The sequence below is a fragment of the Perna viridis genome, chromosome 15 (assembly GCF_037379345.1).
Source record: "Perna viridis isolate PV_CMFRI_1.1 ecotype Kerala chromosome 15, ASM3737934v1, whole genome shotgun sequence".
NCBI lineage: Eukaryota > Metazoa > Mollusca > Bivalvia > Mytilida > Mytilidae > Perna > Perna viridis.
The window spans coordinates 1,383,060-1,403,522 of NC_142459.1; the positions used below are offsets into that span (position 1 = coordinate 1,383,060).

General features: G+C 34.3%; 1 protein-coding gene and 1 long non-coding RNA gene across 4 annotated transcripts in view; both read right to left on the reverse strand.

Moving 5' to 3' along the window:
* The window catches only part of LOC148596476 (uncharacterized), a 31,651-nt gene extending 21,223 nt beyond the window's left edge, over positions 1–10,428 (reverse strand). Inside the window, exon 1 of one of the 3 annotated variants that reach the window (XM_088563137.1) lies at positions 10,315–10,428. Coding sequence is in view for 1 of the 3 variants with exons in the window: in XM_088563134.1 (XP_088419260.1) it covers positions 9,196–9,200 (5 nt within the window). In the remaining 2 variants the exon portion in view is untranslated. Of the gene's footprint in view, positions 1–6,855; positions 7,026–9,195; positions 9,315–10,314 lie in introns of those variants that run through there. The other 2 variants (XM_088563134.1, XM_088563139.1) reach the window with 2 other exon arrangements.
* Positions 10,429–15,026: 4,598 nt separating this feature from the next.
* LOC148596477 (uncharacterized) lies at positions 15,027–20,184 on the reverse strand. Its single transcript, XR_015919117.1, has 2 exons — positions 19,988–20,184; positions 15,027–18,229 (listed from the first exon to the last, which is right to left on the reverse strand). It is a non-coding gene; the product is annotated as an uncharacterized LOC148596477 (long non-coding RNA).
* Positions 20,185–20,463: the final 279 nt, after the last annotated feature.

The window sequence follows — 20,463 nt, forward strand, 5'->3', positions numbered from 1 at the left end:
ATGACATGTACTACGGAGTTAAGTGAAATAGCAGTGGCGGATCCAAGGGGGGGGCGGGGCGGACACCCCCCTTAGAAAAAAATTTGTTGAAAAAGTATGTTTTTTAAATCATGAAAAACACTCACTTCGTGATTCTCACCAGTGATCCTGTCATGAATTTTTTTGGGGCCCCCTTACCTAAAACTCTGGATCTCCACTGAATAGCAAATTTTCTGTATAACTTAGCACAGGAGACGGTCGTGAGTGCAATCTCAGCATAAGGTATACCTGCTATTGCTCTGTCATAGTCAGTACTACAATCCGCCTTTTTATGCAAATTATCACAATGCAGCGGAATTTGACTGTAATGAGTAGCACTTTTGTATCAAATTTTCTTGTAAGCTAGCGGAGTTTTTCATGGTGAAACAGGAATAGGTTATATCATACAGGTCTGCAGAGGAGACTATACGAATCCGCAAAAGCTAGCAGAGTAATACATGGCAAAACAGGAAGCAGTTCTGCATTGAAAACTATACGAATCCGCGAATGCTAGCGGAGTAATATGTGGTAAAACGGGAAGCAGTTCTGCATTGAAGACTATACAAATCTGCGAATGCTAGCGGAGTGATACGTGATGAATCAGGAACCGGTTATATTATACAGGTCTGCAGATGAGATTATATTATACAGGTCTGCAGAGGAGATTATATACGAATCCGTAAAAGATAACGGAGTGATGCATGATAAATTGGAAAGATGTTTTAAGTCTGCGGAGATTATATGGTCAAGCAGATTATTGCACGCGAGCAATAACGCTCAAAATCATTTAACCATGTAAATCGTAGTTCTGTACAGCACGTTGCCCGTACGATAAAATTTCACGCGCCGTCTTGACACAAAACATCACCAAATTGTAAAAACTATTATGTATTATTCAAAGCGTGATATGGGCATAACACATCATTAGAAGACCAAAGCATTGAAAAGCCAATAAAAATCATGTTCAAATGGTTTATATTACAATTCTGTTGATCAAATTGCAAGTTGGTCATTCAAACCAATGTAACGATGTAGTCGTAATTTCAATATACGATATCGAGATTTCAATATAGTCTGTCATAACTTCGAAATAACTATATCTTCATTCTCGACATACTTCGACATAGTATGCCGAATTACGACATTTTTTTTTCAAGTGACCCTAACAGGATACCGTGATATTTATTTTTTTTCTCACTATTTCATTTATTTATATTTGCTTAAATTCAGCAAAAAAAAACATTGTTTCAAATGCAGTAGTAACGGTATATAATCCACAGTAACGTTCATCCATTTTAGCAGATTTTATATTTAATCAAAATGGCAGGAAAAAATTTGAAGTGCATTTTAACCTATTTTATACTGAATCTTTAAACTTACCTCAAACCAGAGAGAACCAAAGTTCTAGCGGTAATCCAGGGACAAAGACCAGACATACACAACAAAGAATATAAAGTAACTAAAATAATACATACAAAGTAACAAACGCAAATTAGCAACTCGGATTCCACTAAATACTGGAAGCATGGACCAGGTGCACCGGTAGGGTAAGGGTCCACTGCTTTTCTAGAAGCAACTGCTGAGTTGCTCATAAAAAGTCAAGTCCGGGGTAGACGAAAGAGGACGGGAAAACTATATATGACACGTTGAACAAATCAGTTTTCATGGCACAGATGGATACACCGTAACGAGTTCATGATGACGTCCATAAAACTTCTGTAGTGATGACGTCAATCTTGTAGCAATATAATCTTGTTCCAGAAGCATACTTGTTAGAAGTCCAGCGCGATACAATAAGTCTGCGTAGTTTCGGCACGCTCTGGCATAACGTGTGCGAGTTGTGAAATGAACACTCCATATGCAGGTGCTGAAGGGATGTTGCCACAAAAGGAAAGTTGACATTTCTGAATGAAAAGTCATCACGTTGTCGTAAAGTTTGGTCAATAGTTTTCCCAAAATGTACATACACTATTTCTAATCATTACATGAATTCTAGCAATGTACAATGTATTACTACAATTGTACAGAGTTCCTGACTCTTGTTACAGGAAAATACCAAATCGAGACTACTCTGCTATTTTCGCTACATGTGTACGTAAAACAATTACTTATTTGTATAACGAGAACGTGTTTGTCTCAATATCTTTGTTGTTGGGTACAATGAAAAGAATTTGCTCCACCAAGTAATTGCATCACAGCAACATGTCAAGTCGACTTCATTTTAAGGGACGACCATTTAAATTTGGTCAATATCGTGATAAATACCGCTGTCTTACGGACAGTCTAAATATCACAATATTGACCAGTTTATCAATAACTATTATGTTTATTTCATTGAGGAACCATATCCTTGATTTTTTTCAGAAACCCATGCAAATCGTGTTTCTGCATATTTCCATTGACAACTGCTTGATCACGAATGCGTTTGAATGAGGTGATTCGTAACTGGGCATTAATTACCACGACGTTGTAGTGCCCGCGGGTATTATTACACTATGGTATTAACTGGTAAAACTTTATACTGCAGGTTAATTACTACCACGTGAAAAGATTTTATCCAATCGAAATTACTGATTTTTCACTGATATGAAATAATACTTATTTGATAAGTCTTCAATTTGATAGCAATTAGTTTCTTTTTAACATCATATTACTAAATTACTACATGATCAATGACGACGAAATGGGTGGGAGTAAATATAGAACTTGTCAAAAAGTGATCCAGGGAGATCTTGGAATCGGACACCATTCCATCCTCTTTGTAAAAAGTTTGTTAATTTCGGGTAAAATTTTGGGCAAATTGACAAATAATAGCCTGGAACCCGCATTAAATATTTCAAGATCCACCCCTGACTATACATCAAAGGTTGGGTTGCATCATCGTACATCAGGGGTAAGGATGACCCATGGAGGTGAAACAGCATTAACAACGGTTAAAAACAAGAAAATGACCTCCCTTTGGAATGTCTAACTACCGGTCTGTTTCCATGGAATTGCACCTTACCAAATAAACCCAAAAAAACTTGTATGAACCGGTCCTGTACGTAGTACATGTGTCCTTTTCAATGCCATGTGCAACAGTGACCGAGGAAATCCGAACACTTGTTTAGTAAACAAAAACTTTACTGGTTTGGTTAAAACGGTTTACAGTGTATCACCTAAACAAGATTCTTGAATGGATTCATGAATAATTGAAAAGTTTAATAGGACGATGAGATCACATGTAAATTTTCTAATTCTTTAAATGGCAATGAACAACACTGTATCAATAAAAAGTGACGAAATTTAATTGAACGACGCGGACTTCTAAACATTCAAACTCTTCGCATTTGCATTATATGTGCTACAAATTACAGGTTTTGCTCATCAAAAAGGTTTTTCCCACGAGCTAGACAACTAGCTAAAGTATTTCAGTAAGTACAGTTCTGTGAACTTGTCAGGCAGTTTCTTTGGTAACGGTGTTACTTACGGCATAAAATATTGGTCAAAGATGGCGATATGAAACTATTCAAAAGAATGTCCATGGGAGACCTAGTCAGTTGGGGCACATCGATGCCAAATTTTTTTTGTTTTCAAATTGTTTTTATCCATAAGAGACTACGAAGTCCTGTTTCTAAGCAGGTGTGAGTGTTTCCTCGTCATTCAGTGAAGACCCATTTGTGGCCTTCAGTTGACATTTTTCATCCCTTTGGGGTTGTTGTCTCTTTGACATACTCACCATATCCAGTGGCAGACCCAGAGGGATGCAGGGGTTGCCCCCATTTTATTAGAAAATTTATTATATTCATGAGTAAAATTGAAAAAAGGCTCATAATGGCCTAACATCCCTTTTTTTCGGGGGATTCTGGGCTGACACCGCTCCTTTTCAGTGTCTGGATCCGGTCCTGCTTTAGATAAAAGCATGCAGTTTTACTATATGTTATTTTCTTAACACAAAAACAAACCAATATTTAAGTACCAACTCGTTTCAACCACGGAAAAAATATTGTGAAGTTTTGTGCATCATGTGAAAAAAATACCTTCATAAAACAAAATGATTTATGATCAAGTTTTTGGTTTGCTTTATACTTTACACTTCACTTGCGTAACACGTTAAATATGTGTTTAACTTTCTGTCTTTGCGCGGGAAAAAGATGTATGCCTAATTCTGAGCGGAGGATAGAACTTGAAGCCAACTTAGAGCACAGTAAAACAATCAGAATGTACTATGTTATCGTTCACCTTCATCTTACACGCTCAAAATCAAATTTTCATAACAACAACCAAATGCACAAATTACGTCTGAGAAACTTTTTAGTAGCACTCCAGCTGAGAATCATTCAAAATGTGACTCATGGGTAAAAAACCTACATATTTTCATTTTTGATATTTTGTTTAAATTACCACAGTAAACAGAAATTAACATTCGGTTTTTCATATAACCCGTATTCTTATGAAATAAGATCTATAGAATGCACTGTAAATTTCAAAATTAAGGGAGATAACTCTGTAAATGACACTCAAATACAATAGAATCTATTGGATTTTCAATATTGATTATCTTATAATAATACATTAAATCAAGCACTGAAACATTGCTACATGTATCTTTACATGTATAGAACACACAAGCACAAGTCAAATTTAAAAGGAACAAATGTTTCATAACTTCTATATAACATAACAACAAAAATTGCTAATTCTTTAAATTTAGATGACTTGAGATATTTTTTTAAACACAAAATATTTAAGTTTTCATTAAAATCTAGCGATTTGTCAAAAATTATTGATAGCTTGCACTGCATTATTCTTTTAGGAACAGAACTATATGAATTTCAGACGTCACATCTTGTTTTTGACAGCTGTAGATTTATTCTGAAGTATGTTGTTTACATTTTTGTTGTTAATATTATATAGAAGTTATAAAACGTGTTCCGGTTTGACTTCTGCTTGTGTGTTATATACTTGTAAAGATGCATTTAGCAATGTTTCAGTGCTAAATTTAATGTATTATTAAAAATATGAATGAAAAAATTTTATTAAGGAATGTCTAGAAGAACAAACAGTTTTCATGGTGCAGATGGATACACCATGACGATAGATGTGAACAATAAGAAAAATATGCCAACTGAAGTAACTCAAATCATATTCATAGTTCCAGTTCCGTGTTATTACCGTTAATCTGAATTTCGCTGAATTATACTAAGGATATATGCATGTATCTTATAGAAATGTCTTTGATTAAAGCAAATATAGATAATAAAGAATGTCCGCTTCTTGATCTTAGTATACATATCGATAATGGTTAAAAGGAATAATTTGTCGTGCCATAATATGAACGTCCCCTTGTCATGGCCGTCATATGGTCAGGTGATTACATATCACAATTGGTTGATTTATTCGCATTTACAATAATGTTTCGTATTTTAACGAAACGATGATATTTATATAACCGAAAAAATATTATATCAAGGATTGCATTTTTTTTGTATTAAAATTTATTCGCTCATAGGGTCTTTACATAGAAATTAAAACACTGTATATTTAAAACAGTTTTTGACATGACAAGAGTTGGTTAGTTATTGTATGACTTGATGTACTGTGAATCTCAACCCCATATGGGAGGAATTGGGGTTGATTTTACATAAGATCAGAACATAACTGGTAGGTTTACCCAAGTTGGAATATCGTTTATACTAAAACCCCGTGCAGGTCCGGGTGTCAAAAGAATAGGCCTGCAGCAGCGCTAAGCTTGTCGTAAAAGGCGACTAAATAGTGCTCAGAAACCTAGCCGGGGGTTAGGCGCTATGCCCACAGAGCAACTGGGATGTGTGCCCCAGGTGGTGGAATGGGGTACCCCTGGCATGTTACATGCTGGGGTTGTCGGGCTATAATACGGAAAACCTGACAGCAAACCATAGTGGTGCACCGTGTTGGGAAAGATGCCACGTTCCTCGCACATTAAAGAACCCTGCTGTGGTATTCGATAGGAGTAGGAACCTTTGCGCTCCGCCACAGGAGGCTAAATTGCCATACCCATCCCCTCTTTTTTCTAGTGGCAATCAAAATTTGTCGACTCTATTATCCTTGTGACCCATCCTTTTTTTATCATTTCATGTTCATTTTATCATCCATTTCATGTTCATTGTCTGAATATAGCTGAAATATTGCTGCTCAGACGTTAAACCCCAACAAACAAACAAACGTTTATACTAAACAATTGAAACCGACCTTACACGTCTGAATGCTATCGATTAACATGTGCAACTAAACTAGTAATTAGGTACTAGCTTGAGTACAAACCAGGCAGGTCCTATGAAAAGAGTGGCACAGGGTAAATTTTATCCCACTGAAGTGTTTGTTCCAATGTAATGTAAATACCACATGTACATATGTATTAAATTCGTTTTGAATCAATAGTGGATGGCTCAGAAAAGCTGCATTAGCTGTCATTTTTGTAAATTTTAGTTTCTGTTGAAATATGCCTTAACTTAGAATTATTTCTACTAAATTGTACTTTTTCTGTATAATTTCATTCGATATCTACAATTAAAATGTGTGAAATACATGAAATATGTGTCTTTATATTTATTGTCTTGCAAGACAACAAAAAATACCTAGATAAATTCGTATGCATGTGACTTTTGGTGACCTTAAACCACGCATGTGCTGTAAGGGTCGCTTTAAAAAAAAACAAATAAAAAAAGACTAAAGTTCGAATATAATGCAAGGATCCTTTGAAATTAATTTACGTATTGTGATATAATGTTGCACAAATATGGTCAGTAACTGTGACTATTTATTCGAAAACTAATCAAGAAATAGATGAAATGAAATGAAAACAAGACACGTGCTTACCTGTGTATCCGTGAATGTTATTTTTTTTACAAGTGTAACGGAGAGCATGATTTGACTCCCAAAATTATACTCCGCCACCGAGGATCGAACCCTAGAAAGCTTGGTGACAAGCCAGCGACAAACCGATTTGGCTAAAGAATTAATCCTTTAATTAACTGGCTATTAAATCTGACTACCTACTACAACGCAGATAGGCCGTCCTGCCACACAAGGTTAACGTATTTTTATCCCAGGTTAATGTCGTGTCGGCAATCTTCGGAAGTGATGGCGAAAAGTAATTAGATCTGAGCTATCGATCTTACTTGATTAAAAAAAAAAGTTGTTTTCACAATATTCTGTAGGTATTATAGACATTTATTGATTCAAGTGCATTACTACAGACTTAATTCATTTTATCAGCAAAATTCAGTAGAATCAAAACTGAACAAATTTGGCAGCTAATGCAGCTTTAAAGTTTCATTACAAAGCAAGCAAATTTTGTTCAATTAAAGAGTTTTCTCCCCTTTTTTCAATGAATTTCAATGCTTTCTATGCAATTTATTTCTCTTTTATCATTGCAATTAATCCAAAACCACCATTCAACTTAGAGAACGGATTTGTTTTTCATTTGTGATATGAAATTTGTCATGTGCCACCCACTGCCTTGTTTTGGCCTGGACTACCTCTTTAAATTTATTGCTTAACCATGCAAACTGGGTATCGTGAACCATCTTAGAATGTGAATATTCTGAAATCGTTCGATGTACCGGTATATGATGTGGTAAATTTGATATACAACAGAAAGCCAATCCTGCATGCGAAAAATAAAAATGATATCGGTGTGCAAGCATTTTTCTTTTTTTTGGAAAGCTTATATATGTGTCGTTTCTTTGTTTAAGAGAACATACATAGAACCAATGCATATATGGTGATTCAAATCACAACTATGCACTGTGTCGGAAAGATTTGTAATTTTTCGTCTTTGTTTACCGTGTGTGATATTATTGGTCAACTTTCATTTTGTCAGAGATTTAAAATAGTCAATGGAGACTAGTTCAGACATATTGTGAAACTCAGACTTTTATGAAACATTAATGCACATCCATTTTCAAGCATCAAGGGAACCAGAAATCAAGCGGAAATCAAAAGAATGTAATCCAGGGACAAAAACCAGACATGGAAAACGTACACACACAATAATAAACATAAAATAACCAAAATAATACATACAAACAAACAAGTAAATAAGTAACTAAGACGCCACTAAAAACCGGGACCAGGAGCACCGGTAGGGTAAGCGTTCTCTGCTTTTCTAGAACACCCGCCCAGTTGTTCATAAAAAGTGAAGTCCAGGGTAGACAAAAAGGGAAAGAAAAACTATAGTACGTTGAATAAATCGGTTCTCATGGTGCGGATGGATACACCCTCGAGTTCATGATGACGACCATAAAACTTTTGAAGTGATGACTTCAATCTTGCAGCAATATAACCCTGTTCCAGAAGCATAATTATAAGAAGTCTAGCACGGTACAGAAAGTTTGTATTTGGTATAACATATGGGTTTTGATGTGAAAATTCCATACGCAGGTGCTGAAGGGATGTTGCCACAAATGGAAGGAAAGTTGGTCTGATTTTTACAAAAGACTGGATGGAAGTTTTAAGTAAACCTAATTCTACAAATCTGTTTTATTTCTATAGGATCTGAAAAATATATGAAGCCAAAAAAGTTCTGGCATTCAGTTCAAGAGTACTTTGATATATGAATGAAGTGTCAGTTTATATGGAGTTAACTAAACTAAATTATTATTATTTCAAAGAGGTTCTTATATATCTATGGACCATAACAATCCAATTTCAATGCCTCCATATATTACATATGGTGTAACAGTCTTCTTTGTTCTTTGGTTATTATGATCTCGTGATGCAAAGGATATTCCACGTACATGAGGCCTTTTTTTCTATTTTTAAATTTATTGACGCTATATTTCTAAATTTAGATCAGGATATAAACCGTTCCGTTCCGTAAGTACTATCAGCTAATAACTGCGGAAGCACCGCAGACGAAGCAGGCAAAAAGAAAATACATTATCTACATATGTAACATATAAATTAAGCACTTTCACTCAGTCAATACGTTATATATGGACCTGTTAGATTATATTAACCTTGGACTTCGTCATTGGTCATTATAATCTGAACAGGTTCATATATAATGTACTGACTTCTTAAAAGTCCAAAATTGATAAATATATACTATATCTCATGATCAATAAACGAGGGGGTCCTGAAATCGAATTGTTGCGGTAATGAAATAATTCACGACTTTGTATAAAGTCCAAAAATGATACATTTATACTCTACCTCATTAAACGAGGAGGTCCTGAAATCGAATTGTTGCGGCACTGAAGTAATTCATGGGGTCCACAAATTGAATTATAGAAGCCCTGAAATATCTGGGGAGTATAGTTTATTATCAGTCGATTCAAGTACAAATAGAGATATAATAATAAAAGTAGATTAAAATATCAGAATGATCAGGTCAATGTTTACCAAATCGCGGACCGGATATACTGTTCAAATATATAAGACCGTAATCAGAAATTTATGGCAACTTATCCTACAGAAATATATGGAAAATGTTTACAACTACGGTGGTTATTTTGTTTACGAACAAACGATTGAAGAATTCCAAATATTCGCATGACTCTCCTTAGCGACACTTCAAATCCTGGTCCGGTTGGGGCATGCGCGGATTTTAGGAAAATAAAAAAGGGGGTTGGTGGCAAATGTTTGCACACTTGTTTTTTTTTTTCTTTTCTTCAAATCTGCGCAAAACTAACAATATTCATTCAAAGGAGCGGGCCAATCCCCGAACCCCCATGGATACACATGTACGACACAGGCTGTTTGTACCAGTTCTCTCTCCTATATATCTTTTCCTCCCCAGGATCCAGTTTTTTTTCTGCAGGTTTTTGTGTACAGTGAAACCTGTCATGATCGAATCCTGAATATTTCATAAACCTGTCTCAACCAGACGCTTTTTTAAAGTCCCTTTATGCCAATTTAAATTGCTTGAACCTGTGTTATCCGAACGTCCGTCTAAACGGCACAAATTTTATAGTCCAAAATTGGTTAGTTTTAGACAGAATTCACTTTTATACGGCGTTCGCATCGTTAGAGACATTTTCCGTTTCATGTTCATGCTTTATGTGTACATGCATGTGTGTGCGTGTGTGTGTGTGTGTGTGTGTGTTTTCTTTTCTAGCGGATTTTCTTTCTCTGAACCTTCGGTATTTTGCTCCATCTGTTGAAGAACAGAATAAAAGTAACATATTTATCTTATTAAAAATGCAAATCGATGAATAAAATATACGCTTACTCTCTTATTAAAAGCAACGAATTAGCCGTATGCACCTAATTATGTACACTCTATATAATGAAAAAAATATATCAGAGGAAAATATGATTAATTTAACTGACCTTCTACGGCTTCAACATCTGCATGTCAGAAGGTTCACTATAATAGCGGATCGATTCTAATGAATACTATAAAGCGAGTATGGTGTTTTTGATCTACTTATTGCATGAATACATCAATAACCAAGAATGTAGTTAACATGTGTTGCATGGTGGACTGGGTGTGTTTGACAGGTTAAATACCAGTTGCGGATTAAATTTAGAAATAAAGAAAAGTAGCTGGTGTTAGAAACAGCCGCTCTACTAATTTTCTATAAAGTCCTCCTACCCTACCGGTGCACCTGGTCCATGCTCCCAGTTTTTAGTGGAATCCGAGTTGCTTATTTGGTTTTGTTACTTTGTATGTATGATTTTAGTTACTTTATGTCCTTTGTTGTGTATGTCTGTTTTCCATGTCTGGTCTTTGTCCCTGGATTACATTCTTTTGATTACCGCTATAACCTTGGTTCCCTTGATTACTCTTCCAAAATTACTTGATTAAAGAGAAGCGGCTGTTTCGCCGATCCTCCTTTCCTTTGGATTGGCTATGAACACAGCTATTTATACTGCAGTGAGAGTATTACACACATCTTATTTTGTGTGTTGCATAAAGCACAGGTACATTAGGAGGGGACCCTATATGAGCATCTGGATACCCCTCCCCTTTTATCTATCTGACAGAATTTTCACTTGTTTATTATTTTTCCCTCTTTCAATACAACATAGGTCACTACAAACGCAAAATATACAATCAAACTGCATTTTCTATCAACGTCAAGTTTCTGATATGTACAAGGAGAGGAGTAACCAGTGGCGCATAAAGGACCTTGTCCTCACGTATAACTGTGGCATAAAGTTATGTGTATATCATATGTAAATCTGTTCTTGTAATCATTACAAATTTTGTAACTTGCATTTTGTGTGCTATAATATGTATATCTTGTATGAATCATGATTGTTTGCAATGTCAACCATGCCTCATATGGGGTCCTTTAACTTGGGATAAAATCTTCTTCGTTATTCACATATATTTGTGAACAATTATTATTTTACCAATTTATCCTAAACATCTTTAACGTAGATATTTTTTGACTCATTATATAGGGAAAATAAAGTGCCGTAGAATTTTCCCGCCAATTTTCCTTTTCAATAAATATGGCCTACCAATATCTTAAAAAGGCAAACTTTACAAACACTCTGACGGTTATTTCTGAAGGTCATGAGGTATAATACTTGTATAATACAAAACAATCTTTGCATTTTTACTTCATGTGCCACACCGTGTACACATTTTGCCTGATTCTTAGACGGCGAAGAACTTGAAAATGCTGGGGAACCGCTTTTTGTAGTAATTAAAACAACGGTTTTGAGATTATTTGAGAAATTAAGATTTAATCACTGTCTGCGAATAGGAGCAATTATAGTAAAAGCTATACAGGAGGACAATAGATGATAGATGGTTCCAGAATAATGGAGGGTTGGGCTATCATTTATCAAATTTCACCCCCCTCCAAAATGATGCAAAATAACAAATCATTGTAAAAGGATCCGGAGTTTAAAAATGAGCTAATTTCGTTAATTTTTTAAAGCCTCGTTCGTTTAAATTTCGTGCTTTAATTCATTATAGCCAATCTTTCCTGTCTTTTCCCACAGAGAAAACTTGCAGGGGCGGATCCAGAGACTTTAAAAAGGAAGGGTCAAACCGGGGTTTTTAGACAAAAATTTTACACAACAAATTTTCAAATAAAGGGGGATGCAAACCGCTGCACCCCTCTAGATCCGCCACTGACTTGCAAGGAACATCCTTTATACAGTGTAATAGGAAAGCAGTAACAATAGCATTTTAAGTGGACCGGAAAATAAGTGTATGAGCATCTTTAACTTAAACATGCAGGAAGTACATGTACAAACTGTACAAATTTAAACTTCAAGTGCTTTCAATAACTAAACATGCCGGGAAATATTCCTAAATCCAATCCCTTTTGGACTTTTAAAATTGTTCGTTTCAGACGCGTGTTCGGTTTATGAAGCAGTCATTTGATTTCTATGAGGGGGGCTAAGATCAAATTTTGTATCATGTACTTTTTCTGTATGATTTCTGACCTGACTTTTATTTCTTTACTCTAGCATGTCCTTGATTTACATTTGTGCACCCTGGATTTTTTTTTTACCATGCACACGCCGTTCTGCTTTTTTATTTCAAATTTGATCCGGTTCAGACATGTTTTCGGATTATTCAGGGTTCGGTTTAGACTGGTTGTATAAGAGTTATCCATATGGCGGTTTCTGTTTTAGGATGACATCAAACTGATATATAATTATATTTAATATGAGCCGGCTTGTACTTCAAATCTCAGAATATAACAAGAACATGGGAAAAGGGGAATAATCCAAATTTATTAGCATAAAGCAAACTTGATAGGGTTTTCCAGTCATTTGTTTTATCATATTTTATGTCATGTTATTTAATTTTGTTGCTGTATCACTGTCTTCCTCTGTCACTCCCACCATACATGTACATACATGGTGGTATTTGGGAAAGCCGACTATGTAAGCATTGCAATGTTATTGAAACTGAAGAACACTTCCTCATACACTGTAATTTATTTAATAACTTTAGACATATACTTCTGAAAGATTTAAATTGGAAATTTGAAGATATGACTTTATCTAAACTACTCTAAACTCCTCCAGGTTGAACTCAGCAGCAAAATTTCGAAGGTTCATAGACCATATATAATAATCAAAGAATCTTGGTTGTCATGGTCCGAAAATGTCTTTGGTCGAATCGTCCGGCACTGGTTAACATTATAGTTCTTAAATTTGCGAAACCTCTTAAAAGATCTTTCTTTGCATATATTTTCGCTTCAATCCGTTTCATTTTGTAGTTAAATTATATTTTAATAACGAATAAATTCATTTTATTTAATTGATTCGTTTCGATTCTTTCTTATATCGATTATTTTCGTTTCGTTTTGGTTCATTTTCACTATCTCACTGCAGCAGTCGGACAGGCGAAAAGATCGGGTTGTAACACTAACATACATGTTACATAATGGTTGAAATTGTTAAAGGATTTTAACAACAAAATTGCAACCAGTTACAAAGCTGTAAGTTTAAGCAAGTAAACTTCCAATTATATGATGCTTAGCTTATTTTTTTAATTATCATTTATTTATGCTCCAAAATAAATAATGTCAATTCATTGATATTGAATTGTAAATAAAGAATGAGAAGATTACATGTTTATAATACTAGTAAGAACTTTTGAAATAATTTCATTAGTTTAATTCAATTCTATGCATTTGCAATCATTAATTTTTTTTTAATCTTATTTCATTTTTGAAGTCATTTTTTTATTAGTTCATGAATTGTATGTGTATTCATGCATGAAAAAAAATATTTTATTAAAAAATTTCTTCTTTTTAAAATGGATTTTTATCATGAAAAATCATAACTTGGAAAGTATCAAAATATTTTTAATTTTCATCATCATATTCATCTGTCTTTTCTGGTTTTTGTTTTTCATCGTAATTTATCCTAAAATTTACTCGCCAAGTACATGCCCCTAAGCCAAACTTCACAAAAAAAATTACCCCCCCCCCCTCTTTTTGTAATTCTCTTCATAAAAAAAAATATCCCCTTTTCATGTTCTACATAAAAAATGATCCCGGGCCCCTTAATAGCTATGTGAAAAAAATGCCGAACCCCCTCAGAAATGTTAAGTCCTTAACAATTTCGTATTGTCAACTTTCCTTTCATCTGTGGCAACATCCCTTTAGCACTCGCGTAAGGAGTTTTCAAATCACAACTGCCCCGTGCAGGTTCGGGTGTTAAAAGAATAGGCCTGCAGCAGCGCTAAGCTTGTGTAAAAGGCGACTAAATAGTGCTCAGAACCCTAGCCGGGGACTAGGACGCTCTGCCCAGAGCAACTGGGATGTGTGCCCCAGGTGGTGGAATGGGGTACCCCTGGCTTCTTACATGCTGGGGTTGTCAGGCTATAATACGGAAAACCTGACCGCAAGCCATAGTGGTGCACCGTGTTGGGAAAGATGCCACGTTCCTCGCACGTTAAAGAACCCTACTGTGGTATTCTCCCGGAGTAGGAACCATAGGGCTCCGCCACAGGAGGCTAAATTGCCCGACCCTACCTACCTCTCCCTATTTCCAGTGGCAATCAAAATTTGTCGACCCCATTGTCCTTGTGTCCCATTCCTTTTTCATTTCATCATTTCATGTTCATATTATCACCAATTTCATGTTCATCGTCTGAATATAGCTGAAATGTATTGCTGCTCGGACGTTAAACCCTAACAAACTAACGAACAAATCACAACTTATACAGAGATTGCCGTAACTACGCAGACTTTTTGTACCACGCTAGACTTCTTACAATTAGGCTTATGGAACAAGAATGTGAGACGACTTTAATTTTAATATCATCAATTTTCCTTACCTGTGCTGCAATATTCCTTCATCTCCTGCATATTGTGTTTATAATTCACAACTGATTCGCTACGCTATAACAAGTACTAACTACTCTGATTTCCACGAACCCATAAATATCTGCGTAACAGACTCCTGAATTAAGGATATGGCGAAATGCGTCTTTCTCATCCAAAAAAATAAGCACAAAAAAACAAAACAAAAAACCACACACACAAACTTGCCGACAGAGAGCAATGCATTCAAATGCTGGAATTTAGAAGATATTGTCCCCCTATGGTATCCCCAAGTAATAATAATCTCTTTATTCAGAAGCGATACAGCTTACAGAAAATACATTGATCAGTATAATATACAGCAGGTGAAAATACATAGGAGTAATATGTATATACATACAGAACGGCAGAGAATAAATGTTTATAGGTTTCTAATTTTTTTCTGCTAAACATAAGAATTTACCTAAATTATTGAGTTCTTTTACATTTTGAACTGAAAACAGTTGGACAAGCTTATAACTAGACGGTCTTCTCCAATAATAGGTTTTAATATACTTGGTTCTAATATCAGCATATTTTTTACATACCAATATAAAATGATACTTATCTTCTATACTTAGGTCATTACACATTCTACATAAACGCTGATTTCTATCAATGTTAAAATGTCTTCCAAATTCAATGTTTAAACTGTGTGATGAAATTCTATATCTGCATATAAATGGCTTATATAAATAATTTATAGTGCGATCTAAATAAAATTGTAAAGAAAAAGGACTGTATATATATCTATAGAGGAAACACTTTGACGAATTCTCAAAAAAGGCGTACATTTCTGTAACAAAGGTGTCAGTTATTCTTGTTTTTTAAATTATAAATAAAAACATCCTCATCAAATACAGACTGGTTTATCCAAACCTCTTGGAAACCATATTTAAACAGTATATCTTTTACATTTTGTAACCAATTATATTTACACTTGTCATTACTACCTGATAGTTTATCCAACATATCTTCATATAGCCCTTTCAAAATACAATTTTCAGTTTTCAACAACTTAAACCAATACTTGATAATTCTACAATATCTCTGTATAAACATAGGGCTTCACCCCAATTCACTATACACCATAAAGTTGCTCGTCAATGTCTTTACTTTCAAAATACGTTTTAAAAATTGTATGTGGACAAGTTCTATATCTTCAGCTTTGTGAAAGCCCCCGATTTCACTACCATAATTTAAAATGCTTGAAATATACGTATCAAATAATGAGAGTAAAGTTTCATGATTAAAACATTCATCCACAATTTTACTAAACAAGCTAAACATTGCCTTTCTCCCTTGCTTTGCTAACATCTTTTGTGTAAAACTACAGTTACCATTAAATCTGAATAAAACACCAAGATATACAAATTCATTGCAGACATCTAATTGTACATTATTCAAAAACCATTTTTCATCTTTATTAATACGACCACTTTTCCTGAAAACTACAATTTTAGTTTTATTAAGGTTAATATTCAACCCATATTCATTTGAATATTTATCAACACAGTTAATCATATATTGTAAATCTTTTATATCATCACTGAACAATACAGTATCATCAGCATACATTAACAGAAATAAATTTAACATTTTAAGCACATTTGGTTGGCGTCCTTGTCTAATAAGGTCTACTTCAATGTCATTTATATATAAAGAATACAACAGTGGAGATAGTGATTCCCCTTGCATCAGACCAACATTACAACTGAAAAAGTTAGAGAAAAGACCATCTAGTGTAACACAGCTTTTTATATTAGAATACATAGATTTAATAATATTTTAAACAATTTACCAGTCACGCCATACTTTGCTAATCTTAACCATAATTTAGAATGTAAAACACTATCGAAAGCTTTTTTAGAGTCAATGAAACAACAATATAGCCTTTTGTTTTTACTAAACGAAGTATTTATCAGTGAATGGAGAGTGAAGATGGCATCAACTGTGCCAAAACCCGGTCTGAAGCCAAATTGTGCATCGGTCAGAACAGAATGTTTATCACTCCATCTTGTGAGTCTGTTGTTTATAATGGCTGTAAACAATTTTCCGAGATGAGAAACAAGAGAAATACCTCGGTAATTTCCTGGGTCATTACTGTTTCCTTTTTTATAAATCGGAATAATTATACTCTGAGTCCATATTTATGGAAAACTTCCACTATTTAATATGTTATTAAAAAGCTTGATCAACACTGGATTAATAAACGGTTTACTAAATATCACATATTCATTTAATATATTGTCAAAACCACTCGATTTATTACGTCTAAGTTTATTCATACACGACACTAACTCGCCTTCAGTAAAGTCTACGTCTAATTCCTCAAAGACAGATTCATTCACTCGTGGATTATCTTGCGCTTCTCCGTGTAGAGTTTCATCATATGAAAGCTTACTAAAATAGTTCTCAAAATCCTTCAGTGAAATATTACTGTTCACTGTTTTCAGTCAAACGCTCTCTGACCCCATCTTCGCTCTCATCATTCCATTTAAAAACGTTATAATTCATATTTTGACAGTTACATTTTTCTTGACATAAGGTATTATGCTTAAGGAAAATATCTGCAAAAATAGGAGCATGGCTAGAATAAGTATTAAAATTACCAACATGAAAATGTTTAACAACATTCATATCATTTTTTGGAACTAATAAATAGTCAATTACACTCGACCCATTTTTGTTATTAAATGTTATCTTTTCACTTTCTATACCAAATCGTCCATTACAGATACGCAGACCTGTAGAATAACATAACTGTAGTAATTTTCTGCCAAAAGCATTGACTGTCTTATCGTCTTCAGATTTTTTTCTTTTAACCTTATAATATTCATCGTCATTTTGGTAGTCAACAAAATCTAAATTGTCACGTAACTGAGATTGAATTGCTTCCCCTTGTATGTAATCTGGTTCTAAGCACACACGTCCGTTAATATCAATGTCATACTTCCTGTGAAAAATGTTTTTATCAGGTGACATATAAATAGAACATAAAAACATATCTTTATTATTAAGCATTATACTCTTATCAATTCTGAACCAAATTATACTATCAGCACTAATTTTGATTAATTTTAAATATGGTTTCAACCACTTTTTATACCATACAATAACACCACCTCCATTGCACTTTTTCCTATGAACAAATACCTTTTCGTATCCTTTCATGTCAAAATCTTCTGGGCATTTACCCCAACACTCTTGGAAGCATACATTATCATATGAATTCACAATACTTTGAAACTTTTTATCTTGAATTTTTCTAATAAGCCCTTTTGATATATTCCAAGAACATATTTTCAACACATCATGACTGAGACTAACATGATCCTCCGCCGAATTCTATTCCTGCCATAGCTCTCCGTCGATATACAGCTTGTCACCTCTCATATATGCTCTTTTCTTGTTATCCCGCGCTTTCTTCAGTTCCGGTAGTAACTTTTTTCGCTTCTCTAAAACATCGGTTGGGTATTGTATACTGATTCCGTATCGGGTAAGTAAAGTCCATCTGCAACTTACCGTGCGATTCATTTGTGAGGGAAAATATACAATTCAACATCTGCTGAGTACATGCAGTTTACTGCTATGCAAGTTACAAAGTAAATACGTAGCCAATCAATATTATGTTTTTACAGACAATTGTACGTAAATAAGCAATTTGCACAGTCTGTTGCTGGTGGCCTTTACATATAGATACAGATGTTGGTGTGATACATTTTCTATCCAATTCTGATGTGTAACATTTGTATTTATTTTATAGATAGCACATGCATACCAGGGGCGGATTTAGGAAGGGCGTGGCGGGCGTGCGCCGTTTGTCATGGGTAGATTTAGGCGGTTTTAGATTGAAACTTTAATTTTACCACAAAAGATATCTACATTGCACCCACACTAGAAGAATTTAAAAAAAAAATTAACCTAAATTTTTTAACTCTGCGCCCCATTAACTAAAATCCTGAATCCACCCCTGCTACATATTAAGCTCATATTCTTTATTGGTTGTGAACTTTTACCGTTCCTACCATACTATTGTGCATATGCTTGTCTACTGGACTCATGTATAATAGAATTATATGAAGTGCATTATCATGGTTCAAGTTAACCCTTGACCTATAGAAAAAGCAAAAGCTTTTAATATCATGACATACATGTAGCCTTAGGGGAGGACCATTAGATTCTTAGGGGGACCTGGTAAATTTTGAAAATAAATAATCTGTCTTTGATTATTTAGGAAATAAATAATCTGGCTTCATCATACCAGAAAATAAATAGTCTGACTTTGGAAATTGCTAGAAAATAAATATTCTGATCTTGGCTAGTAAATTGAAAATAAATATTCTGACATCCACAAAACCTTTAAAAAATTTGGCTCGCGAGTGTTTCATAAATTAGAAAAGTATATATGTTTAAATACTCAACAAGTTTTATACAACACCCTAATAGTCTTCAGTGGCAATATTAAATACATGTACATGTACATAATTGACTTTACTTGGGTAGGGTAATGTGTAGTCAATGGGCTGGGAGGGTCCACCATGCGCACCCCACTAATCAATTTCATGGTGATTTTAGGTACCTTTATACCTACCATTATTGAATCAATTTGTCGCCAAAGAATATTCTATGATTCTTTTTTCAGTATAAGCCTACATGTGTAACCACTGGGTCAAATAACCAAGATTGTTGTGACTCAGTTATTTGAAGGTTGAAGTCTAACTGTGACATCATGTGTGAACAAACTAAATAGATATAGGTATCATCATGTACCTAATGTCTGAACTTTACAATGGTACCGAGAAATTTGCTGTAACACTTAGGGTTTTGGGGTAAAATAAAAAAAATGAACCCCTACCCCACCGAAAAATCGTTTAAATTGACACATTTTTCCATGTCAAAACCCCAAGAGTATTTATGCTTCCGTAAAAAAATTATTTATTTTGGTTTTTCTGTTTAGTATTATCACAATTAATACTTCTGGGGTTCTTTTGGTGAATTTTGGCGATTTTTTGTAGTTCAAAAAATGCAAAAAATTGGATTTTAGATTTTTCCGTAAAAAGTCACATAAGTTCGACTTTACAAGTCATTGCTCCACTAAAACGTCTCAATTTTGATGCCATTCGGTGTATAATTTGATTTTCTACATAAATAAATCAGGAAAAACTAATTTTTAAGAATGAAATTTGAAAATATGCCAAAACAATTACCCTTACCTCTAGAAAACTTGTCTCGATATCAAACAGAATTCTCTTTCATAGCATACTGACACTGTAGAACTCATATGTTAGACATTCATAATGAAGATAATGATGTTGTTAACAAATCTGATCAATTCAGGCGTTTAGATTTTCTTTTTAGCGTTACAAATAACCTCAATGCCAGTGGTGCTCACTTTAAAATAACCTTCTACGCATGTTATTTAGTGTGCACCACGTGATTGAGGATATTTAAGGAGGCCATCCTTAAATAACTAACAATAAGTATGTGCACCTTTGCATTTCATCATGATTTTTGGAATCTCGTCAGAATAAAGTGGACATGAATATAGTTATATTAGATTATTTAAAGAAAAAATGTGTTTTCAAATCTGTGGAAAAGAAATTTTAATATTTGCGCTGTAAATAAAAATTGAAGAATTTGTTTTGGAATGTTTGTAAAATGGCTTATAAATTTGTGATGTATGAGAAAC